Below are 25,684 nucleotides of genomic sequence, written 5' to 3'. Positions count from 1 at the left end.
TCTGTTAAATGATAGATGTGACAGTGGATAAAAATAAAGGCATCAAGGATGTGGTTTAGATTTTGGCTTGGATGACTAGTAGATGGGGAGTATATGAGGAGAAACATGTCTGGGAGAATGATGGGGCGATGATGTGTCCAGTTTTTTGGACAAGCTGAAACCGGAGTGGCCATGGTCAATCAGTAGAGATATCCGTAAGACGTTGGATTTGGCATCTCAAGTTCTGAGAGAGGCGAAGGCTGGAGATAGAGTTGTAGGAGTCTGTGTTGTTTACTTTCCCTCCTCCTCCCCAGTCATCCATGCATCCTACTCACATCCCCATATTGCTATCCATACATTCCATGAATTGTGACTAATGAACGGGAAGAACTGAGCAACAATTTCCTCTCCCTCCTCCTCATTTGACACAAGTCTAAATAAGGCTATAATAATTTGAAGACAGTGTGGATTCTCTGGTTCGATTCTGTGATAGAACACATCCCTGCCTCACACTTCATCTAACTTTTCTCTGCCATGTCCTTCCTCCCCCCTAATCATTTTATATGAGACCAAATCTGAATCCGTATGTGAATCAGACATGTAGCTTAGTAGCAAATGTCAGTTGGTCTCAGGTCTTTTATCTACTCAAAGGAAAAAAAAAATACAGAAATTCATAGAAGTGTAAAACAAAAGTAATTGATACCTAGATTTGGAGTACCTTAAATGAAGATGTGATTATTTATCGTCTATGTATGTTTTATGAAGGTTGAAACTAAAATGTGTTACTTTTACCAAGCATACACCATTGACTGAGATGTAGTAGGAACACGTTAGATAAGAGAGAGCATAAATTAAGGCATGTTACGTGATATAATAATCTATTTATAGGAAAATGATTACAAGGATAATAGAGAGTTGAATGATGCATGTAATTGTGGCTACAGGAGTCCAAGAATATATCACTAGATCCTTGAAGGAAATGCATCATTGTAAGTGTAGAGTTTCACCTGGTGTGTATGGTGAGTGAATTCATGATTCATGATGCATTCTGAGGCTGCTCTGAAAAAGGAGTTTCTTTGCACGCTTTTGTCATGATAAGGCTTAGGAAGGTTGTTGACTTTCTCAAGCAGCTGAGCCACAGAACCCTGAATATGTGTTCCCACAGTCTTCCAACCACAGCATCTATGTTGGGTTTATCACTTGGCAACAAGATAAATACTCTGATGAGGTGTTACACTCCCTAACAAAGCTGTTTCATGTACAAACTTTCTCACACTCATGGCTAGCCCAGGGCAACATCTCAAAATAGGTGAGGTTTGCTTTCTGTTGTCCTGGATTCTGAAAGTGTCACTCTCTGTGGCCTAGCCTCAATCTCATTAAAAACCTTCTCATTCTCTTGCTTATCTTCTTCACACACCCCGAAACTCCTTCTCTGACCATGTCTCCATCCACTCCATCAAAACCTTCTTTGCAGGAATTTGAAAACATGTATTCTCTCCAAGAGACATTAACATTCCATATTTTTATTGCTAATTGTAAAAGGAGATGTTTATTCTCTTATAAAGGTACTTCAAGGAATGTATATTGGAGGATGTTTTAGTCAAGGTGACTCTAAATTAACACTACAGGAATAACTACTTTCATATACACTTTGTCCTGCTCCCAGCAACAACTATTTAAATTTCTAGAGTGAATCATGCTATTTAAACACACAGGTTAATTTGTTCTAATGATCTTTGTTATAAAAACATTGTTGTAATATATTTAACTGAAAATCTTTTATAAAATAAGATTACTATGTGGAGTTTTGTTTTTTTTTAACAACTTATTCTCCTTACAATGGTACAGGTTGTCTGGATTTTTCCTTTTTTCATTTTGTTCCGATGATTGTTGGAATAATCTGATATTTGTTGGAAATGTCTGAGTTCAGCAGGTGTTCAAGTTGGGGTGTTCTCCTCCATAACTTTTCTCTTTCTGGATGATATCTTATCTTTAAGGGCTGTTTTATTTTCTTGGCTGTGCCTTGCATGTGGGATCATATTTCCTGGACCAGGGATCAAGCCTGTGCCCCTTGAAGTGGAAGTTCAGAGTCCTAACCACTGGATTGCCAGGGAAGTCCCACTATATGGGCTTTTGGGTCAAACGGGACTTCCCTTTTGAACTACTTTTACATTATCCTTTGGATAACTTCAGTAATGACATTACTGCTGGGGTAGATACATCTTTCTAAATTGTACAGTCCCCAGCTACCAGCAAATCACATGGAAAGGGTAATTAGGAAGCGCTAGTGTTTGCTCACTCAACGTGGAGAGAACAGAAAGACATCACAGTGTGTTGAGGATGAATAAGTCATTTAACAAGCATTTAGTGGGAAACAATCTGAGCCAAGTGTCTATCCTGGCCATCAGGAAAGATGATTGTGATTGTGGAACTCATGATGTTTACCCATCTGGCAGGAAGACAGACGCTGAATAGTTAACTGCAAGTGCTGTTCAATCACAGTTGAATGTGTGTTTCAAAAAAAAAGGACACTGTATGTCACCCTTAAATTAGAATATTAGAACCTTATTCATAAAGTTGTTTTCTTATTTTGGGTATTATTTCTATGTATTTTTTCTACTTTATACATAATTTATTATAGTGCTACTGGAAAGAAAATGAACACTTCAATATAGATACTTTGATAATATATTTATGATTTTAAAATAAATGCATACCAATTATAGTACATGTGAAAAATTTCTAAAGTAAATGAAAAAAATGACAACTATCTATGGAGCTATAACCCAGAGATATCACTGTTTACATTTTGACATATTTCCTTCAAGTCATATTTCTGCACATATTAAATATATATATATAGTTGACATCATACTGTACATTTAATTTTAAATCCTTCCTTTTTTCCACTTAAGATAATTGCATACACATTTCCTAGAAGATAAGAAAATAAGATGGTGAAAGATATTCTGCTAATTTTATTCTTTACTTTCATAGAAGTGATCTATCCTACAACTGTTACATGTACTATTTCAGGGTCACTAATCTTACCATAAGACCTAACCAGACATATTTCACAACAGTAAGGGACACTTTGTAGAAGTTGTGCTTTTCAAACTGGTATCCTAAGACATGTCTCATCCTTTGGGTTCTTTCTCTTCCAGACTTCTTGGATTTTTCTTGGTAAAACACCACTTTTTACAAGTTACTCCCTTCCCCAGGGTGTGCAGTAGGCTGCCTTTAGATTAGGTTTCCCTGGTGACTTAGTGATAAAGAAACCGCCTGCTAATGCAAGACACATAGGAGATGAGGGTTTGATCCCTAGGTCAGGAAGATCCCCTGGAGAAGGAAACGGCAATCCACTCCAGTGTTCTTGCCTGGAAAATTCCGTGGACAGAGGAGCCTGACAGACTATAGTCCATGGAGTTGCAAATAGTTGGACATGACTTAGCAACTGGGCACACAGGACCCCTTTAGATTAGCGCTCAACTCCATCTAGCATTAGAGGCCCCTCTGTAAGATGCTGTCTCCTTTCCTCTCTCCAGCTCCTGGACACTGACTGCTCCAGGCAGACTTCAGACAGCCAGTCCGTGTGCTCCCCACTTTGTAATTTTAGTGTCTTTCCTTTTCAATCTTCATTTTTAAAAATTTATCTTAACCCTTTCCTTGAGGTCTTCACACACAGTTTCAAGGCTTTCTCCTCCTTCCTATAACACTTTCTACCTTTGGCCCTATTCACTTTGGCTCTGAATCATATATTGCCTTTTACAACTTTCTCTGATTGCTTGATTGGTGAATGTCTTTTTTTTCGGATGTTGAGCTCATCAAATTGCTCTAATCTAGGCAGGGCGGTGACTTCCACACCTGGACACCAGCGATCACTCTGTTATACCAGCTAACACCATGGGGCACTTGCCATGTGAAGAATAATATGTTAAGTACTTGACAGACAGTAACTCATTCATTCTTCACAAAAGTCTGTGTCTTTTAGGAATGCTTTTGGCTGCTAATGAGGACCCGAGGTGTCTCACAATGCCTAAACAATACAGATTTATTTATTACCTAATATGACAGTAACAACAAGAACAAAAACTGGAGGTAGAGGGTTTCCAGCATTGGCTTAGGAACTCTGATGTCAGGGTTCTGGTTTGGCATCTCTACAAGTCTTTCCGGCTTCCCCGTGGTTGCGATAGGGCTGTAGCATTTCCCGCTATCACATCCTCACACAACCCTGCTCAAGGTCGGGTAGGAGGGGTGGTGTAGGACAGCCGGTTCTCATCGCATATCTCCCTCTTATCAGGAGAGAAAAATTTCCCCAGCAGACTTCTCCCACTTATTGACTAGAACTGGCTTATGTATCCGGCCTCTAGATGAACAATTAGGTCCTTCTTTCCAAGATCAAGAAATCTCTGAATAATACAGATATTTAATAATAATTAAACAGATTGATAAATGCAGAGATTTAATAAATAATTAAAATTATTTAATAATAATCTCTTCCTAAAAATCAGGAAGATGTGAAAAATGAACTGCTCTTGCATAGGCAATGAACAGTACCAGCTGTGGAGCACATTAGGAAAGGTAAGCTCAGAGAAGCTGAGGCATTTGCGCAAGATTACCCGCTCTAGTATTCTTACCTGGAGAATTCCCATGGACAGAGGAGCCTGGTGGGCTATAGTCCATGAAGTTGCAAAGAGTCAAACACAACTGAGCGACTAAGCACAAGGACAGGACATACAACTAGTAAATAGCATCTTTGTTGTTGTTTAGTCACTAACTCGTGTCCAATTCTTTTGCAACCCCATGGACTGTAGCCCACTGGGCTCCTCCATCTATGGGATTTCCCAGGCAAGAATACTGGAAAGGGTTGCTATTTCTTACTCCAGGGGATTTTCCTGATCCAGAAATAAAACCCACTTCTCCTGCACAGGCAGGTGGATTCTTTACCGTCTGAGCCACCAGAGCTTCCCACTAAATGGCATGAAGATGTTTCAAATCAGACTTTCGGAGTCTCTCAGAATCCACATCTTTGCTCACCACACTTTAAGGTCTTTCTAGGGAGTTTTAGCATCTTATTCAATTCATCAAAAAATATTCAGTATCCATCTGATGCTCAGCACTGTTCTTACTGCTGAAAGGGAATGAAGTATATAACCTAGTTAGTGACAGAAGCTCAACCTAGATGAAACAGCTGGAACACACAAGGTTAATTAATTAATGATCATACATTTTTATGTTGCAACTTGAAGGGATATGGTTCTGTGTAGCCAGAATTCACCGAGGTTGGCAGAAGTCAGATTGGATGCTATGGAGTATGAATCAAATTTCACAGATTTGGTTCAGTGGGAATAAATTGGCTTAGGAGACTGTTGTGCTTCCTGTGTGTGGTTAAAAAACAGTTGAACAAATTGAAAAAGGAGAGAGACCTGAACCACCAAGCAATAGTACCCACTGAACTTTCACTGAGGCAGAAAAGTGGCTGAGTGCCAAGGGATGTGAAAATTTATAAAAGGGTCAGTGGCTGCCTGCAAGGTTTCTGTGGTCTAATGGAGAAATTGAGGAGTTGAAAGGTCACTCTTAAAGTGAAATTTCAGCTCTTTTTCTTTATGTGACCTGAGATCTTCCAGAAACTGATAAACTGAATAATTTGGCTTTTGGTGGCCAGATACAGATTCTGAAAAACACACCTATCTCATTGTCCCTTTAATAATAATGAGGGGTTTGAGTTAAGTCTGGTGGTTCAGATGGTAAAGAATCATCCTGCAGTGCAGGGAACCTGGGTTCTATCCCTGGGTAGGAAGATTCCCCTCTCCAGTATTCTTGCTTGGAGAATCCCATGGATAGAGGAACCTGGTTGTCTACAGACCAAAGGGTCACAAAGTGTTGGACACAACTGAGTGACTAACACTTTAGGTTAAGTCAGCCCACTCCTTTTTGACAAGAGACTCACATTAACAAGAAAAGCTAAGATAAGTCTGGCTCTGTGGACCACAGCCAAGCTAAGACGTTCACACAGGGCTCAAACCCACAGGCTTGGTTTCAAGGACACGCCAGATTGTCACCTCAGCTCTTCAAGTGAAGACATGGGGCTTGCCACACCAGCAGAGAAGAAGCACGGTGCTTTTACTTCTTTTCATCTCTATTGCTTTGGGGATTTCCTATGCATAAAAGTTAAGTGTGCAACTAGAGATTATCATACTAGGTGAAGTAAGTCAGAAAGAGAAAGACAAATACCATGTGATATCACGTATATGTGGAATCTAAAATGTGGAGTGAGTGAACATCTGTGAAACAGATTCGGATCTAGTGATCAGACTTGTGGTTGCCAAGGGGGAGAGAGGAGAGGAAGTGGGATGGACTGGGATTTGGCGGCTGGTAGATGCAAACAGAATTTAGAATGGGTACATTTAGAATACATTTAGAATACATTTAGAATGGGTATATAACCAGGCCTTACCGTATAGCACAGGGAAAGTACATCCAGTCTCCTGGGATAAACCATAATGGAGTTTGTGTGTGCTCAGTCATCTCTGACTCTTTGTGGTCCTATGGACTGTAGCCCACCTGGTTCCTCTGTCCATAGGATTTTCCAGGCAAGAATACTGGAGTAGAGTGCAATTTCCTACTCCAGGGGATCTTTCTGATCCAGGGATCGAATCTGCCTCTCTTGGTCTCCTGCATTAGCAGGAGGATTCTTTACCTCTAGTGACACCCGGAAAGCCCATGATAGCAGAATATTAAACAAACAAACAAACAGAAAAACTATATATATGTGTAAAGCTGAGTCACTTTGTTGTGCAGTTTTAAATCAACTATGCTTCAATAAAGAAGCAAAGTGAAGAGAAGGCATCTTTACAATGTGTTGCAAACACTTTTCAATAAGCTCTAACAATATAAACATTTTAAAACTCAGATTCTCTTTCATTACACATATCTTTCATCTATTTTTACTCCTCAGATTCCTTTGGTCGTATCTAAAAATCTAGTGATTTAGTTTGACTTAATTGGTAAAAATCAGCATTAATTTTCCTTTCTAAGTTAATGACATCGGTTAAAGGATGTAATGCAATTTCTTAGAATAGCCTCAGGAAATAGGAGACTAAGGAGAAATCGCACATATCAAGCAGTTTGGAATGGTTTTCTTGAAATTGTTGACTTTTTAATGTTTACTATTCTAGAATTTTCTTGTTGATTTCCAAAATTCAAAAAGTAAACTTTTCCCAGTTAAAATCGATTTCTAAATGAAGAATTGCTAGACTCCTAGTGGCAAAAAGAAAACCATGGCTTATGGCTACATAATTTTATCTATTGATCATCATCTATCTGTATACATACTATAAAGATAGATAGTAACATATTAATATTTACATATAAATGTTAATAAACATGTAAATAAAATTTAAAAAAAAATCTAGTGATTTTCAGAATCATGCTTTCAACATCACAAATTCCAATTAACACCTATAATTTACCCACTTAAAAATTAACTTAAAGTACACAGTGGATTTTCCCTGTTTAATTAAACATAAGATTTATGTTCTAAAAAAGGGCAAATGAAACATCCTTTGGGTGTGGTTGTGACAGGAGATTAGGGTGGAACCCAAAATTGTTTAGGAAATTATAGCTTGAGAAAATGTTAAAAGGGTTTAAAATAGAGAATTTATAAGAAAGAAGAGCGTTTTTTTTTTTCTTTTCTGTTCCCAAAGAATTGCTTGGGGGCTGTCTAGATTCAAAAGAGAAAGGATTCCATTGCTTTTAAGTATTGCAAAAAGCTCCCAGGCCATTCTTGTCAAAAAGATAGAAGAGATATTGTAGAATTTCTTAGTATGAGAGCAAGTTATAGCGGGGACTGTTGAAATTAGGGCTGACAGATTTTAGCTAATTTTAATAGGCATGTGTAAGTATTGCCAAATTCTTAAGTTTCTGAATGATGTCATCTTTCCAACAAATTTCTTAAATGATGCCTTAGCAAACAAGCATTTCTATTCTAATGATGTCTGAGTAAAATGTTGAATCACTCAAAGGGTACAGATAGAGAAAAAAAAATGCCATGTGGGAGGGGCAGAGCTTTATAAAACCAGTCATTGCCATGTCTGAACTCTAACAACGCTCAGAAGATCGTTTCCTGTCAGGCAGAGAAGAACCAGGTATTTCAGTCATTTCCATATCTCTGTCTATGAAATAGGGTTTTATTTTGCATACTAGTATTATTAAAATAGTTAAAATTAAACTGTGGGGTGTTTTCAGAGGATGAGTGAAAATTTAATGGTGTTTTCTTGTTTAGTTGCTTGTTTGAGAATATTTTGGTTCAAGATTTGAATTAAATTGTTAGACCTAATCTTAAATCTCAGAGTCCAGCAAATGCCTGTGTAACATTCATCAAACCAAAATGTACATTCTGGTTGTGACGTCAGTTTTACCAAACAGCTCTCAGTGTGTGTATCCTTTACTAGTTAGTGTTTGGCACTGAATTTAATGAAAATAGCCCGACCAATTTAAAAGGATTATTTTAGTAACTGAAAGTAATTTATAAATTGTGTATAAATATGATAAAGACAAAAAGAGGACTCAGTTTTCATCTTAAACAACCAGAAATTAAGCAAAAAGCTGAGTGGTTCAATTCAATACCAGAATATACTTATTGAATTTAGTTTGATAATTGATCAGTTTAGTGAAAGAGAAAGAACAGCCCAGTTAGTTGCCGGATCAACTGAAGTAATAGTTCAATAAATAATTTAATATCCCATAAACAAATAACTTCATTATGAAAGAAATCAAATACAGAAAAGGTTTTTAATTTTGTGGGGGGAAAACTTGGTAATTTAGAATGGGAAATTTCCTTGAAGTATTGTTTTCTCTGTGTCATTCATTTTTCTGGTCAATTGCAAAATATTTACACTGTGTTGCTGCAAAACAATTTATTTCAAAATGCTACAGCAAACTCAAATCTAACATTCGATGCCAGTGAGCAGAAGGACTGTGGTTGTGGCTCTGAGCCCTTCGTCACCTGTGCCAAGTTTCAGGGGCACATTTGTCAACTCGTGTTGCGGGAACCGACACAAACATCACAGAGACCAGCCCCATATATGCTTTTCATCTGTTTGTTCCTCTAAAGATGACATTAAACGTTAGTTAGGAGCATAATATCTAGAAATTGTTAAAGTTGTGTAACTTGCTCTAGTGTTAAGAAATTCACAACAGGTTTTTCCTGTTCTGAGAGATTCTGATGTCACTCAGTGACTTCAATTTTACATGGTCTTAGGCAGATTCCCATTTAAATGCAGAGTGGAAGTGTGGTAGAGTCAGAAGACACACACACACATATATGTATGGAGAATCCCAGCGATGGAGAAGCCTGATGGGCTGCCGTCTATGGGGTCGCACAGAATCGGACACGACTGAAGCGACTTAGCAGCAGTAGCAGCAGCATATAATATACATTCATAGGTTTCTACAACTATAAACTTCTCAAACCTTATTTGAAAGGTCTGTAGGAACAGCACTGGAGCTGGAATCAGAAGCTAGTCTAGGCTTTGAAACTAGCTATGCTATGGACATCTTCATATTCTCATTGGTATAACAGGAATTACTAGATTTATCAGGCGAGTAATCATGCAAGTTAAATAAAACAGTGAGGCTGAAGGAATTTGGTAACTGTGATATAGACATAATACATTATTTTTTGTGTTAAATGCAGTTAATTGCACCTATCTGAAAGATAAACTTTAAATGTTTTTAAAACAAGTAAATACATCTGGGGTGATTTAATTCTGTCCTTACTCACTTTTTAATTAAAAAAAAAAATAGTCACAGTCAACTGAAATTCTAACTTGGCATTAAAAGCCCTTACTGTTAGCTTGTCTTGACACTGAAATTTTGTTAGTGTCAAAGTGACTGACTGTTCAGGTCATTATAAAGAATTGGGTATAGGAGAGGCCTGCATTAATTAATTAATTAACTGGTCACACAGTGCTGACTGTGGGATCTTAGTTCCCTGACCAGGGATCGAGCCCATGCCCTCAGCAATGAAAGGTCAGAGTCTTAGTCACTGGACCACTAGGGAATTTCCAGGCTTAAGTTTATTTTTCTAGCTCCGATTCTTTATTTTTCCATACACAATAGAGACATATTTATGCTATTAATTCTCTGTTTCTGAAATGTTTTTGAGACAATTTGCAAAGAAAGATCTACCCAGGAATAATTCATTATAAAGATGATTTTACAATGTAGAAGGAAGAGGAAACAAATTTCTGTCACCAGGTTAATCTAATCTCAGTGATGAAGCAAACAAAAAAGAAACTGATTTTTAAAACCCTAGTAAACCTTCTAGGAGTATTAAAAACTGGCTTCCTTCCTGTTTTTTATTTCCTCTTTCTTGTATTTCTCAAACCACTAGCTGGCTAAACCTTTTACACATAGTAGTTAAACATCAGCAGGTGAAGTGTAAGTGGCATTGGACAGAGTGGGTTTCTGAAGCTTGAATCCTAGGCTTGAATCCCTGCACCATTACACACAAACTCTGTGACCTTATATAAGTTACTTAACCTCTCTGGGCATCGGGATGTAACCTCTAGAATAAAGATCACAATATGTACCTCACATTGATCCTGTGAATATCAAATATTAAAGGAGACAAGAAGACACGAGAGAGTTTCAGGGACAAGTTTGATTGAATTTACTATTTTGTCTTGATAAAATACAATTGGGTGGTAAGTCACATGAGAAATTTTGATATAAATGGCAATCACTTTCTTCACAAGAAATGTTCATGAACCGAATGTTCACATAAGACACCCATGGACTAGGGAGCCATGAGCGTGGGAGGCGCTGCTGAGGGAGCCCAAGGCTATAGGGGGCCTCCTCCAGGGCCTCCCCCAGCGGCTCCGCAGCCACCGTCCCCAGAAGGCTTCCTGTGGAGCGATGAGTGTCAGCATTGCTTGGTATATTTATAGATTTTGGTAATTGCAGGGTGTGTTTGAAGCCATTATGAAAGTGTAAGATACAGTCTGTTGTCGAGAACCAGCAGATACCCACCCACATTCGGGTGTGTCCAAGCATTTGGTTGCATGCGAGTCTTAGGTCATGGAAAGTGTGTCTGTCATTTGTGTGGGTTCGTGTTTGTGTGTGTGAGCTCCATATATCCAGAACTACCCCTGCAGAAGGACCTGGTGCTGACTGCTCTGCTAGGGGTGGTGGGAGGAGGCGGCCTTTCCAGCACTCCCAGTAATGAACTGCTCAGCACAGGGGGAGCTTTGGAAGAAAGGCTGTGATGTGTGAGTGAGTGGAGGGGGCCCAGGAATGGGAGATAGGGCAGTGTGCAATGCCCACTCTTGAACGATAAGTCTAGGTCACTTCTAGAAAGGAGTTTGACCATCTCCACTGGGGCCAACAAGAGTATGTGTGCACGTGGCATGCATTTGAATATGTGTGTATTTGCCTCTAGTGTGTGCCATGGTGATGGTTTAGTCACTAGGTCATGTGCATGGATTCTTGCAACCCTGTGGACTGTAGCCTGCCAGGCTCCTCCCTCCATGGGATTTCCCAGGCAAGAACACTGGAATGGGTTGCAGTTTCCTTCTCCAGGGGACATTCCTGACCTGGGGATCGAGTCTGAGTTTCCTGCATTGCAGGTTGTCTCCTGCATTTCAGGTGGACTCTTTACTGACTGAGTCACCAGGGAAGGTGCTCGTGTGTATATCTGTGTGTCTGTATGTGTGATGTGTGTTTGTAGGTACAACACAGGTTGAGAGTATGACCCTGGAGGCCACCCACCCACCTGGCTTCAATTTCCAGTACTGTTACTTATAGTTGAGTGACATGGGTCACTTTTCTGATTCTCTCTGGGCAGTAGTTTCTTCCTTTGTAAGCACAAGAATAGCAGTGCCTTCCTCACAGGGCTTGTGTAAGGATTAACTGGTTAGTACAGGTGAAATGTTGAACATAGCATCTGTTGTACAGTTAAGAATTCAATAAGGGCTATTTATTGTTACTGCTGTTATTATCATTATTATGAGGTGGAGGGTCACCACGCCATCACAGGACTGTTCCCTCTAACTCAGGATCAGCTGTGTAATTTGCAGGATCCAGTGCAAAAGGGATATGCAGGGAGGAGCCTTTGTATAAAATCATTAAGGAATTGCCGGGTTGTGACAGCAGCACATTGCACCAAGAGTGGAACCTTTTGTGGCTGCACAGGTCCCAGGGTCACGATGCTGCTGACCCCGTTCAGTGAAAGGAGAACAGAGAGGGAACACCTGCTCTGTGCAGGGTACAGCCTGTACTACGCCGCTGACTCCCTCAAAATGTTGAGTCATCTTTTAGAGCTGTTGCTTTTCCTCGTTTTCCTTCCAGATTGAGAGAATGGAAGAACTTAATGTGGCAAATACAATCTTTGCCCTCAATTTCTTCAAGCATCTGGCAAATACAACCGCCAACACCCAGAATATCTTCTTCTGTCCCTGGAGCATCTCCTCCACCGTGGCCATGGTCTACCTGGGCGCCCGGGGCAATACTGCAGACCAGATAGCCCAGGTAAGTTTCTGTTCAAGTTCCCAATTGGGACTGAAGGGTTCCTGAACTGAATTGCAGAACTGATCTGATTATATGCTTGCAGTATCTGGACTGTAACAAAGTCAGCAGCTTGTGGGATCTTAGTTCCCCCACCAGGGATCGAACCCATGCCCTCAGCATTCATCCTAAGCCATTACAGCGCATCTTACTTCGATTCAAATCTATAAAAGAGCCAAACCACAAAAACCCTCAGTGGTTGATATAGCAGGAGGATTATCAGAGTTTCTTGTCCTGCAATGTTAGAAATAGTTAATAGTGACCGTATCTGACATCTGATAATGTTTATATTTTTCAAAGGATTTGTGTGCTTTATCTCTTATGGGTTTTAAGACAAATGTCACTGACGAATGTGCAGTGGGACTGAAGCACCTTTCTCAGGGGTTCCTCTGGTTTCTGCCCTCTCATCTCAGGCTCCTTCCATTTATGTAAAGAATTCCTCATAGTGGTTTTAAGAGAGTGCTATGAAGAGAAGAAAAACTGTCCTAGAGCTCGGTCTCAGCACTTTGGGGGAGGCACAGAGAGCAACATGACTTCAGAGGGCCCCGGCCAACATTCTCCACCCCATGAGCTCATGTCAACAAAACAGGGCTGACAGGATGGCCAATCTTCAACGTCAAGGCGGTTGGGGTGGGACAGCACTGGGGGGGATTTCTGTCAGGGCCACTGGCTTCCTTCCTTGGTGACAGGACACCAGCTCAGTCAGGGGACCCTTTCATTGAGTTTGGGACTGTGGAAATACGTTGAACTACTTTACCTGTACATGGCAATCGACCTATGGGATGAATGCAGCGCTATTAAAATTCACACAATCCTTCATGTCAATGTAGGGCAAAAGCCACTACAATACTGTAAAGTAATAAGCCTCCAATTAAAATAAATTAATTAAATAAAAATTCACATGATCCTGTCTTCCCTGGGTCCATGACCAGACGAAGTAATTATACCATTAAAATTCTTTCCTAGTCCCATTTATATAGACATTAGCATTGAATGCTGTGAGTACAAGCTCTGGTTTCCCACAAGCATAGATGCTGCTTTCAGTCACACCAGAATGCCGCTGGCTACTGCTGAGTTTCTCATGAGACTCATACTTCAGTATGTGAATACAGATAGATGGATACAGTCTTCCAGGTACACGGTGACCCATTTAAGGCAGGACTTGTTTGGAGTGGCTCACACAGAGTGTTAGCCAATCTCACCGCAGAAAGAAAATGGATGGGAGCTTCGCTCTCTGTGTTTGTGGCAGTTTAAGCATGAAGACTCACGACAAAGCCCAGTTGCTCAACTCTCCGATAGCAGCCACATTTTGCAAAACTCCTTCCCCTTTATTTTCTTTACCTTGAAAAAAAAAAATAAAGGCAGTGAACTCCATTAAAAACTTTAGAAAACATCAAGGACTTCATTTTTTATTTAGTTTTTGGCCATGCTGTGAGGAGTGTGGAATGATAGTTCCCTGACCAGGGCTCGAACCCATCCCCCCTGCATTGGAAGCATGGAGTCTTAACCACTGGACCACCAGGGAAATCTTTTTTAAATGTAAAGGAATCAGAAGCAATCTTTTTTTTTTTTTGAGGACAAATGCCAAACAAAGTGCTCTAGGTGCTAAAAGTAAAAAACTTGATTTTGATACCAGAGGAAAAGTAATTTATTGGTCACTCAGGGTACAACATAGCTTTTCTGTGTTTGGAAAGTATTTTCTGCACATGGGACAAGGATTTTATGTACAGTAGTTTTCTTGTAACTCTGCTACATGGGAAGATTCTAAAATTCAAAGGCAAATTGGCTTAATTCTCTACCAAAAAACAGGCGACGCTCTTTGGTTTGGAGGTGAAAGCCTGGACTTTGGGGACAAACATGCTTGTCTTTGGTTGATGGCTTTGCCACTTACTAGGTGTGTAAGTGAAGACATTTAAACTCTGAGCCTCAGCTTTCTTATTTTTTTATTTTATTTTTTAAGAACAGCTTTGTTGAGCTATAATTCACATTTCATAAAATTCACCCAGTTAAAATGTGCAATCCAGTAGCCCTTAGTATATTCACAAGAATTGTGCAGGCATCACCACAATCTAATTTTAGAATATCTTCATCTCCCCCAAAAGAAACTCTGTACGGTCCATGGCTATACCACCCTGAACCCTCCCAGTCTTGGAAGCTCAACAGGGCTGGGCCTGATTAGTACTTGGATGGGAGACATTCTGTACCATTAGCTACATTAATTTGATCATACATAATGCAGATCGTTAACCACATATTTTGTACATTAGTTGCACACCTCTCAAACACCATTTGATAACTCAAGAGTCTAGTGGTAACTGTCTTATTTTTAAAATGTGAATGAAAATGTGTATCGGGCAAGATGGGTATGAAGATTATAGTTAAGAGGAGAGGCACGTGGTGGAACTAATTGTTCTCATAGCTGATACTTACAATGCCCCATCCAGGCACCTGAATGTTTTATGAATTTATCCACAGAATACAAAATTCTGTGAGGTAGGTGCTCTGATTACCGTACTCACTTTACAGATGAGAAAATCAGGACAAGAAGAGGCCACACACAGTTGGAAACAGATGTAGCTGGTAAGGCTGGAGCAGTTGTAGTGGGAAAAAGGGATAAATAGAATAAATAGATCCTTTCTTACAGAGCACAGGCAATGTGAGATTGGGAGTATTTTTACCCAGCTTTTATCTTTAGGATAAGGCCACAGACTGGCCCAGGTCAGGCCGGCTTTCTGGGCAGGGTGCCTGCCTCAGCCTGGCTCAGGGTCATTTCACATGGCCCACATCTGCAAGGACTCTTGCCGTGACTCAAGAGGGGTTCAGTGCTGCCCATAGACCCAAACTTAAGGGTAAACTTCCTTAAAATGTAGGAAAACCAGAGAAGCTCTTACACAAAATATTCCCCTCTTTTGCAGCAACAGTCAGACCGCTTCTTTTCAGAGAGTATTAGGTAGGAACTTACACGATCTGAGGAGCAGAGAAAGATCCCAGAAATCCTAACACCTCTCCTTCTAGCCAAGAAATTCACCATCTGCTGGACAAGCTTGTATTCCTTCCCTTGGCAGAATCTCTACCATCAATGCATTTACCAATAAGCTCCTCCCTGCCTGGGGCCCTGTGGGGCGGGGACCCAAAAGATGCTAGAGGTAGGGGTGGGGTAGCAGGGCCAAGCTGAGGGGTCTACGATATTGGAGAGGGGACCTGAGGCACCTTCCAGGGCAAGTCTGCACCTGCCAGCTTCACTGTTAGCTGGATCTGCCACTTACAACATAAAGAAATTCACGTTGAGACTTCCTGCTGGTCCAGTGGCTAAGACTCTGTGCTCCCAAAGCAAGGGGGCCCAGGTTTGATTCCTGGTTGGGGAACATGTGGAAACTAAAGATCCTGCATGCCTCAACTAAAGATGCTGCCTGCCTCAACTAAGACCAGGGACAGCTAAATAAATACATAAATGAAAATAAACATTTTAAAAAAGAAATTCATATTGTCATTTGACTTCTGCCATCTGCCCCCAACATGGACAGAAGTGGGAGATTTCTTTATGTATAAATAACATATGTGCAAATGTTTTAGGTGATCCCCGGTAATACTGAGCAACCTGTTTTTGTGCTTAAGCTAGCTGTTGTTGCTAATTTTTGACAGATTAGAAGGGTATAAAGGGCTTCCCTTGTAGTTAAGTCAGTAAAGAATCTGCCTGAAATGCAGGAGACCCAGATTCAATTCCTGCGTTGGGAAGATCCTCTGGAGAAGGAAATGGCAACCCACTCCAGTATTCTTGCCTGGAGATCCCATGGACAGAGGAGCCTGCCGGGCTACAGTCCATTGGGTCAAAAGAATCAGACATGACTTAGCATCTAAACCACCACAGAAGGGTATAACGTATAAAGTCACTGAATAGAGAGATACAAAGTCGGAAGTTAACCTTATTACCTCCTTGAAGACAGTTTATGAGTTGGGTGACACTTAATTGCAAGGTTATAAATCATCTCATAATAAAAACATTGCTGTCAAAATGGCCAGTATTTGAATTAGTATAAAATAACTCATGCCAATTCCTGTGAAGGGAATCTCACTGACTGATATGAAGAACCTCTATGCTTGTTGCCCAGACACAAAGGCAGGCAACTAGATGTAGGACCGCTAAGAGGTGCCTGACAGCCGTCGGTTTAAAAGCTAAATAATACAGCAGAAAAATCTACCCAATTTTCTCGAATTTCAATTTTAGGTGCTTCAGTTTAACCAAGTTGGAGTCCACAAAGGCACCCCAGTGACCCCACAGAGCCTCACCAGTTGTGATTTCATGCAGCAGGTCCAGAGGGACACCTATCCTGATGCTATTTTGCAGGTATCTGACTCATCTGTTCCTATTTCTTTTGTATTTTGCTTCCAGAAACTTCTTGTTATAAAGTCACAATATTTTGGAAGGAGTCTAGTACAACTTCCACCTTTCACAGTAGAAAACTAAGACTCACAGTCCTTGAGTAAATATCCTACAGTCACTCTGATAAGGAAGGGCAGAGCTGGGGTAGAAACCAGGCTTTATGACTTCCAGGTCAAGACTGTTTCTAAATTCTGTCACATCACTCTGCCATTAGTTGAGTATGTATAATTTATTCTAAAGCCATCGTAGAGACTCCTGAATACACATGTGAATGCAGATTTCCAGAGTAAGAGGTGACAAACAATTGAGGAGTGGAGATGGCCAGGCTTGGTGACTTCAGGAGAGGTCTCTGACCTTCACATATCCTTTATCTCCTCTCTATCTATCTAGGGCTTCCCCAGTGGCTTAGTGGTAAAGAATCCACCTGCAAAGCAGGAGATGCAGGACATGTGGGTTCAGTCCCTGAGCGGGAAGATCCCCTGGAGCAGGAAGTGGCAATCCACTGCAGTCTTCTTGCTTGAAAAATCCCATGGTCAGAGGAGCCTGGTGGGCTACAGTCCAAAGAGTCTCGAAGAGCTTCACACAACTAAGCAACTGAGCTTGAACACACATCTATCCATTTTCATCATTATGATCACCATCTACTATCTCTCGCTCTCTCTCTCTCTACCGATCTATCATCTTCATAATTAGCAACTGAACAATAGCAATCTATCTACCTATTTATCATCATTATCATGATCATCATCTACTGTCTATCTATCATCCATTCATCTAATCTATTTCAGGTTAATAATATCTTTTCCCAGTAATTCACTTCCTTAAACACCAGCCATCCAGCTACATTATAAGAGCCTGGTGTAGATGGGCTCCTGTTGGTAAACAACTTCCACTATCACACCCCTGAGTTAGGTCATGGGGAGATACCTCTCACAGGTTCCTTCCTGGGAAGGCTGATGCTCCACCTGCCTGTCACTCAGGGAATTACAGATTCAAGATGGAGAGAGGGCCTCTTATTGAAGAGGCGATTCTGCCAGGTCTCAGTGGACAGCTGGTGGTCCATTTTCAGGGCTCTGACCTCAGCTTCACCCAGCCGTTTCTGTGACTAAGCCGTGTGTCTGTCATCATGCTCGCAAACTTCAGGTTGAGGACTGGAATTGGAATTCCCCTCGAGTTTGTTTTCTAAACTCCAGATTTTCCATCACACAGACTACCCCTCAATTATGCCATGGGATTTGTTGAAGTTATATAAATTTTTAAAGAATATGTCTAAGGTAACATTTTAATATAATAAAAATTGCTTAGAGACTTTATAGTTTAGCCAAAGTATCAAAGGAGCCTGACTTTTTCTAGGATCTCAGTTCTGTCACAGTTAAATCCAATCCATAGGCAGAGCAAAATCTGAAACAAGTAAAAAATTACCTGATAAATTTTAATGTACTACATCCATATCAACAGTATTTCCTCAGAGTTACCTCTAAAGTGACAGAAAAAAAGTATATTTTAATACAGCATTTTATTGATATCCTAGAAAAAAATATTACTGCTTAAGAAATATTGTTTTTAGGAGTCCTGAGTTACATAAAACGAATCCTTCCTTTCCTTTTAAGGCACAAGCTGCCGGGGAAATCCATTCATCCTTCCGTTCTCTCAGCAACGCCATCAACGCATCCACCGGGGAGTATTTATTGGAAAGTGCCAATAAGCTGTTTGGAGAGAAGTCTTCGAGATTCAAGGAAGTGAGTGAAACCTGATATTTAAATTACAGGGCCCTAAACTGCAACCGAGGGCACTTTCAAAGCTGTTTTCTCTGATTCATCCCCAGTGGGTCAGAATTCCACTCGGGCTCGCTAAGTCTCCCCGAGGCCACGGGACAAGATCCAACGCAGCTATCCTTACACTCCCTCCGTGGGTGCTTCCTCTTTCTACTGTAAAAACCCCACGTGTAAAGTCACAGGTCAGGAGGCGCTCACAGCTATTCCCAGAACCGCTAACCCTACCCCCCACCTCTCCTTCTGTACTCTGTTCATCATGCAGGAGAACAAATGCAGTCAGGGCCGGATTGGGCCGGGGGGAGGCGGCGGTCAAGAGAGCGGGTAATCAACTGCCCAAACAACCTCCCCGCTACCCATTCTTCAGGTTCCCCAATCTTGACAGAAAACCTGTAATTTACAATTACATCATGGCTTGTGGGGGATCCAGGAGAAGGGTATGGCAACCCCCTTTAGTATTCCTGCCTGGAGAATTCCATGGACAGAGGAGCCTGGCGGTCCACAGTCCATGGAGTCACAAAGAGTCGGACAGGACTGAGGGACTAACACTTTCCCTTTCACTTGTTGGGTGTATATTCTATGTAACCTTTGTCATTATTGTTTTCACTTTAAAGGAATACATGCAGCTCTCCAAGAAATATTACTCTACAGAACCCCAGGCTGTGGACTTCCTAGAATGTGCAGAAGACACCAGAAAAAAGATTAATTCCTGGGTCAAGACCCAAACCAAAGGTAAAACCAAGGAAATAGTTTCTGCTCTTCTTTCCACGTAGAAAACTCTGATTTTATTTTTATGTTTTTAAGTCCTTAAACTTAGCCCTTACTCCCAACCTCAGTTATTTTGGCTAATGTAACCTGATACTTGTTGAGCTTTGTGGTGTCTTAAGTGAGAAAATAAATAAATAAATAACTGAGGTATCCTAATAGAAGATATATATTCAGTACTTCAGTAATCTGGTTTTGGATTATTACCTTAGAATAGAATATAAGAAGAGGCAGATCTTTTCTAACTTAGGAAATATCAGTATTGAAATAATTGTGACTTTATGTTCACTATGAACAAAAACAAAGAACAAAGGCACAATTTTCAACTGAGTAATTAGTGTGAGAATATCAGCAACGGAAAAAGGAGAGATCATAAAATTTTAACTCTTTCTTCTATTGCACCATCCAGAGTCAGTATGTTGTTAAGTTCTTTCAGTCCCTGCTTTATCTCTCATTGATTATCTAAGGTATTTCTACCTTTGTTACACATGTACTCAGTTCTTAACTGACTCATCAAAGATCCCACTATCTGTTAGTGGTACATCTGGGGTTCCCTCTTCTTCTGAGCCTTAGTCTAATTCTGAAATTCTTCAATTTAATGTTCAAAGAGTTTGATAACTTAAAGCAGAAAACATATTTTCACTTATCTCCTATGTTTGTTTATTTACTTTTAAATACGTTTTTATTTAGCTGTGTTGGGTCGCAGTTGTGGCATGTGAAATCTAGTTCCCTCACCAGGGATTGAACCTGGGCCCCTGGCATTGGGAACACGGAATATTAGCCACTGGACTACTAGGAAGTCCCTACACCCTATGTTTAAAACATTATTTCAAGCCATAGTATGCTATCCTGCTTTCTTAGCTACCATAATAGAAAAAAAAACACTTGCATTAAGTTCTGTAAAATTGAAAAAAGTATTATTGTTTCTCTGAAAATAGTTGACCTACTTCAGTCCTTCATTTCTAGATTTTTAAATTACTGCTTTAAAAGACTGACACACCACTAACAAAAAGAAAGCAGAGAAAGTGAAGATTTAACGGAAATCAAAGTCAAACGGAAATGAAAGTCAAAGCGGATTGCAAAATTAAAGAGACACATGAAAGCTTTGTTTTTTTGAGAACAGCAAGAATTTCTCTTCTTCCTAAGCATTTGTGGTGAATGGCTATAAATCAATCAGTGGAATTGCAAAAATGCCAAATAGTCATTTGACTGATTATTTTACCAATTTTTATAGTAATTTGAGAAAAAATTTTTTTCCTTGTTATGATCAAATACTATCTGTCACAAAGTTAAATAAAGTCCCAGTAGATTTCCAAGGAGTAACCAGGAATTTTAATTGCTAGGGGGTATATTGAATGAAGTTATTGAACAACTATACTGCAACTGGTCAGACTATAATGACCTTTTCGCTTGAGTCCCCTATCTGTCAGTCGAAATGGAAGATGGTGGAATTCTGACAGCTCTCAAACATTGTGACCTTGAAAAGGTCTCACTATGGTGTCCATTTGTGTTGTTGTTCAGTTGCTAAGTCTTGTCTGACTCTGCCACCCCATGAATTGCAGCATGCCAGGTTTCCCTGTCCTTCACTATCTCCTGTAGTTTGCTCAAACTGATGTCCTTTGAGCCAGTGATGCCATCTACCATCTCATCCTCTGTCACCGCCTTCTCCTCTTGCTCTCAATCTTTCCAGCACCAGGGTCTTTTCCGATGAGTCGACTCTTCCCATCAGATGGCCAAAGTATTGGAGCTTCGGTTTCAGCATCAGTCCTTCCAATGAATATTAAGGGTTGATTTCCTACTTGTGTAAAATGACACTAATAATACTCCCTTACTAGAGTGGTTGTGAGGTTAGATAATGTGGTTGAAATATTGCAGAGTAGATATTCACTATAAACGGGCTATTTCTTAAACCAGCTTAAAAAAAATCACACTCAGATATTATCATTTCTGGGAACCTTTTTGGGCTCAATCATTCACTCCCTTCTCTGTGTTGTCACAGTTCTCTGCATTATTCAGCTCTCTTATAGAACTTATCGCACTTTTTCTCCTAAATGATTTAGAATGTCACTCCAATATTCTAAGCCTCCCCAGGACAATTCTTCCTTTATTATTTAATGGAATCTGTGCTATTCCTTATGTAGGTCTAGCACAACTTCCAAAACACTGTTTTTGGGTGAATCAGTGAGAGTCATGGACTGTCTAGACCAGATCTAGAAGAAGCCTTAGTGGCTTACTGGGGAAATGTGCTATTATATTCCTTGTTAGTGTTAGTCACTAAATTGTGTCCATCTCTTTGCAATCCCATGGACTGCAGCCCACCAGGCTCCTCTGCCCATGAAATTCTCCAGGCAAGAATACTGGAGTGGGTTGCCATTCTCTTCTCCAGGGGATCTTCACCACCCAGAAACTGAACTGGGATCTCCTGCATTGCTGGCATATTCTTTACCATCTGAGCCACCAGGGAAGCCCATTATATTCCTTGAGTCTCTTTTTCATTCCCATCTGAATGAACTAACTTAATGTAACTACAAAACTTTGAGAAAACAGTATAAAGGGAATTTAAAATTTTCTGGGACTTCTCTGGTGGTCCAGGGTTTAAGACTCTGCACTCTCAAAGCAAGGGATGCAGTTCAGTTCCTGGTGAGGGAAATAAAATCCTGCATGCAGCACAGTGTGGCCAAAGGAAATAAATAAATAAAAGAAACTTAAAAAAATGTTTCCAAGTCTGATAGTAATTCTAAATCTTAATTATATTGCTTCTTCATTTTCTCTTGAATTTTGTAAAACTGAAAAATTTGGTCTGGGTTTTACTTATGATTTAAATAAATTAAGAGAAAAATTTGAATGAGAATATCAGCATCTCTGCGGTGTATGATAAATGTGGATGCTGAGCTTGATGGTGACTCAAAAGCAAGAAATCATAATGACTTCATAACTGTTAATCATGAAACCTAAACATACATCATATTTTCTGTAGGCAAAATCCCAAACTTGCTGCCTGAAGGTTCTGTTGATGCAGACACCAAGATGGTCCTGGTGAATGCTGTCTACTTCAAAGGAAGGTGGAAGACTCCGTTTCAGAAGAAATTAAAGGGACTTTATCCTTTCCGTGTGAACTCAGTATGAAACAATGACAACAAATTGGATTTTCTTAACATAGATTTTAGGGCCTTTGACAAAATAGAGAAAGAATAATTAGGGACCACTCATTGATACCCATACATGATTTGCTATTAATAGTTATAAGTTACACACACTGGATAGTTTATTGACTCTTTCAGGTTACTGAATCAATTCAGTTCAGTTCAGTCGCTCAGTCATGTCCAACTCTTCGCGACCCCATGAACCATAGCACGCCAGGCCTCCCTGTCCATCACCAACTCCCGGAGTCCACCCAAACCCATGTCCATTGAGTCGGTGATGCCATCCAACCATCTTATCCTCTGTTATCCCCTTCTTCTGCCCTCAATCTTTCCCAGCATCAGGGTCTTTTCAAATGAGTCAGCTCTTCGCAGCCGGTGGCCAAAGTATTGGAGTTTCAGCTTCAACATCAGTCCTTCCAATGAACACCCAGGACTGAATAGCACTCAGTAATTTTCTGAGAGGCTTTATGAGTAGTGGTGAAGATCATGGGCTTTATAATTACACAATTCTGGACTCACATTTAGGCTCTACTACTGACCAAATATGATGTTACTTGTGGTTCATGCATTCCATTGTTTGATTTGTGAAACTAGTATGATAATTTCCAACTCAAAAGGTTGTTATAAGGATTCAATGAGATTTTGCAGAGTTCTTGACCCCTAGTAGGTACTGAACAAATGTTTTAGTATTATTATAATTATAATTATCCATCTTATTGTTAATGGGTACTATCTTAAAAATAACAAAATAGATCAGAATCACTGTGAGAGTATGCAAATAATAAATTTTTTATTTTTTAAATATATTTTGACATTTCTAAACAAATTTCAAAACAAATTTTTAATTTTTGCAAAACATATTTCTTTAGCATGAAAGCATAACCCATTCTCTTTTATGTCTGATTGTAAATCTTTTGACATCTTACTATCAACCTTCATATTTTACTTTTTAATTACTTTAGACTCAGCGCAAATCAGTAGAGATGATGTTCCTGAATGAAAAGCTAAACATTGGATACATAGCAGACCTGAAGGTCCAGATTCTAGAACTCCCATATATTGGAGATGTCAGTATGTTCCTGCTGCTCCCAGATGGAATTGCTGACTCCTCTACGGGCTTGGAGTTGGTAAGAACTCGAACTTCCATTGTTTTAAACTTCTGGGGCTAAACTCACCTTTGCACACATCTGCTGTGGTTGCTATTTAGTCGCTAAGTCATGTCCAACTCTTTGAGACCCCCTGGACTGTAGCCCGCCATGCTCCTCTGTCCGTGGGATTTCCCAGGCAAGATTACTGGAGTAGGTTGCCATTTCCTTCTCCAGGGGATCTCCCCCATTCAAGGATCAAACCCACGTCTCCTGCATTGGCAGGGGGATTCTTTATCACTGAGCTACCTGGGAAGCCCTTGCACACACCTACACCTGAGGAAATGGTGTGCAGTTTGAATATGTGAACTGGTTTGAGAGGAACTGTTCCAGGTTTCCCACTGTCATTCATAAGCATTAAACACATGTCATACATGCTATCTTCTTTCAAAATTTTTTACCAAACTATTAAATTTTAATATCACCTACAATATAGTGAAGTCATTGGTTGTCAACATTAGAGGTTGTTGTCCTTCTCTGCTAAGCATTCATTGGTTTCATGTTTTGGATTCGTAGCTGGAAAGTGAAATCACCTATGACAAACTCAAGAAGTGGCTCAGCAAAGACACCATGGCTGAGGATGACGTGGTGGTGTACATGCCCGAGTTCAAGTTAGAAGAGCGTTATGAACTTAAGACCATTCTCACAAGCATGGGCATGGGTGATGCCTTCAGCCGGGGCCGAGCCAATTTCTCAGGCATGTCAGGAAAGAAGGACCTGTTTCTGTCTGAAGTGTTCCATCAAGCTTCTGTGGATGTGAACGAGGAGGGCACTGAGGCTGCTGCTGGCACTGGGGCCATCATGACAGGGAGAACAGGCCACGGAGGCCCGCAGTTCATAGCAGACCATCCTTTCCTCTTCCTTATCATGCACAAGATAACCAAGAGCATCCTCTTTTTGGGCAGATTTGCCTCACCCTAAATTGGAAGTTTCTGTTTCTGCACAGGAATTTGTAATATGAGGATTTCTGCAAGTGCCAAAACTTCTCTGCATGTTTCTGTTTTTCTGAAAAACTTTTATTACACACTAACTAGAAACACAGACATAGCATGACATCTGTCAATCATAACATTATCCCCCTGTTAATCCTTTGGCCTCCTAAAATGGGATGATATCTCATTTAGTTCTTTCTTACTCTCGGTTTATTTTATAGCATTAACTTTTGCTGTATTATTTATTATTTTATATGCTTTTTTTTTTTATTATGGTCACTGTCTAGTATAGTTAATACATTTACAGAAGCCAGTCATCACTTATTTTTCTTTCTAAGGAAATATATGTATTTGTGGGCTTCCCTGGTGGCTCAGAGGATGGAGAATCCACCTGCAATGCAGGATACCCGAGTTCGATCCCTGGGTCAGGAAGATTCCCTGGAGAAGGGGATGGCTCCCCACTTCAGTGTTCTTGCCTGGAAAATTCCATGGACAGAGGAGCCTAGCAGGCTACAGTCCATGTGGTTATAATAAGTCAAACATGACTTAGTGACTAAGCATGGATGCATATGTATTTGTTCTTATAATGAAGGATAAGTAGGTGGCCTTCCATGACCTTTTGTAATAGAAACCTAGAAGAAAGCATTGAACAACAGGGAACTATATATTGTGTGCATTTCTAAACAAATGTCTAACATTATGTATCACATACATGTGGCTGTAACTTTTGTAAGGTTGCAAAAATATAGAAAATAAACCTATTTTCACAAACCATTTGCTTGTTTACATTCTATTAGGTCTTTAGGTTATAAGACCTGCTTATCTTGTTTCTCAGAAATCAGGTATTGCAGCTCATTTGTGAGAACCAAGCAAACAGAATAAAGAAGCCAAGGGAATAACCAACTGCTTTGCAATGGGCCCCAGTGTTGGGGATGGGGTGGAGTTGTGTGAAAAACTGATTAGAACTGCCTTCTCACAGCAGAAAAACATATAGCAATTC

General features: G+C 40.2%; 1 protein-coding gene across 2 annotated transcripts; it reads left to right on the top strand.

Annotated features, from left to right (window-relative positions):
• Positions 1–8,058: 8,058 nt before the first annotated feature.
• On the top strand, positions 8,059–25,458 carry LOC145534198 (plasminogen activator inhibitor 2-like). 2 transcript variants are annotated; one of them, XM_081561537.1, is made up of 8 exons: positions 8,059–8,126; positions 12,331–12,510; positions 16,772–16,891; positions 18,538–18,666; positions 19,314–19,431; positions 22,442–22,584; positions 23,570–23,734; positions 24,269–25,458. In XM_081561537.1, the coding sequence occupies exons 2-8, from the start codon at positions 12,340–12,342 to the stop codon at positions 24,671–24,673; spliced, it is 1,251 nt and encodes a 416-aa protein (XP_081417663.1). In that variant the 5' UTR covers positions 8,059–8,126; positions 12,331–12,339; the 3' UTR covers positions 24,674–25,458. The 2 variants fall into 2 exon arrangements, with proteins under 2 accessions (XP_081417663.1, XP_081417664.1); XM_081561538.1 differs by lacking the exon at positions 8,059–8,126 and adding an exon at positions 11,071–11,252.
• The last annotated feature ends 226 nt before the right edge of the window (positions 25,459–25,684 follow it).

Source organism: Giraffa tippelskirchi, chromosome 14, assembly GCF_054371585.1.
Source record: "Giraffa tippelskirchi isolate mGirTip1 chromosome 14, T2T-mGirTip1v1.2.pri, whole genome shotgun sequence".
Taxonomy (NCBI): Eukaryota; Metazoa; Chordata; class Mammalia; order Artiodactyla; family Giraffidae; genus Giraffa; species Giraffa tippelskirchi.
This window is presented reverse-complemented; position numbering and strand designations above follow the sequence as displayed.

Coding starts and splice junctions, on each gene's coding strand:
- LOC145534198 (XM_081561537.1), top strand. CDS start 12,340: ATGGAAGAACTTAATGTGGCAAATACAATCTTTGCCCTCAATTTCTTC. Junction 12,511..16,771: donor CTGCAGACCAGATAGCCCAG/GTAAGTTTCTGT, acceptor TTTCAATTTTAG/GTGCTTCAGTTTAACCAAGT. Junction 18,667..19,313: donor AGTCTTCGAGATTCAAGGAA/GTGAGTGAAACC, acceptor TTCACTTTAAAG/GAATACATGCAGCTCTCCAA.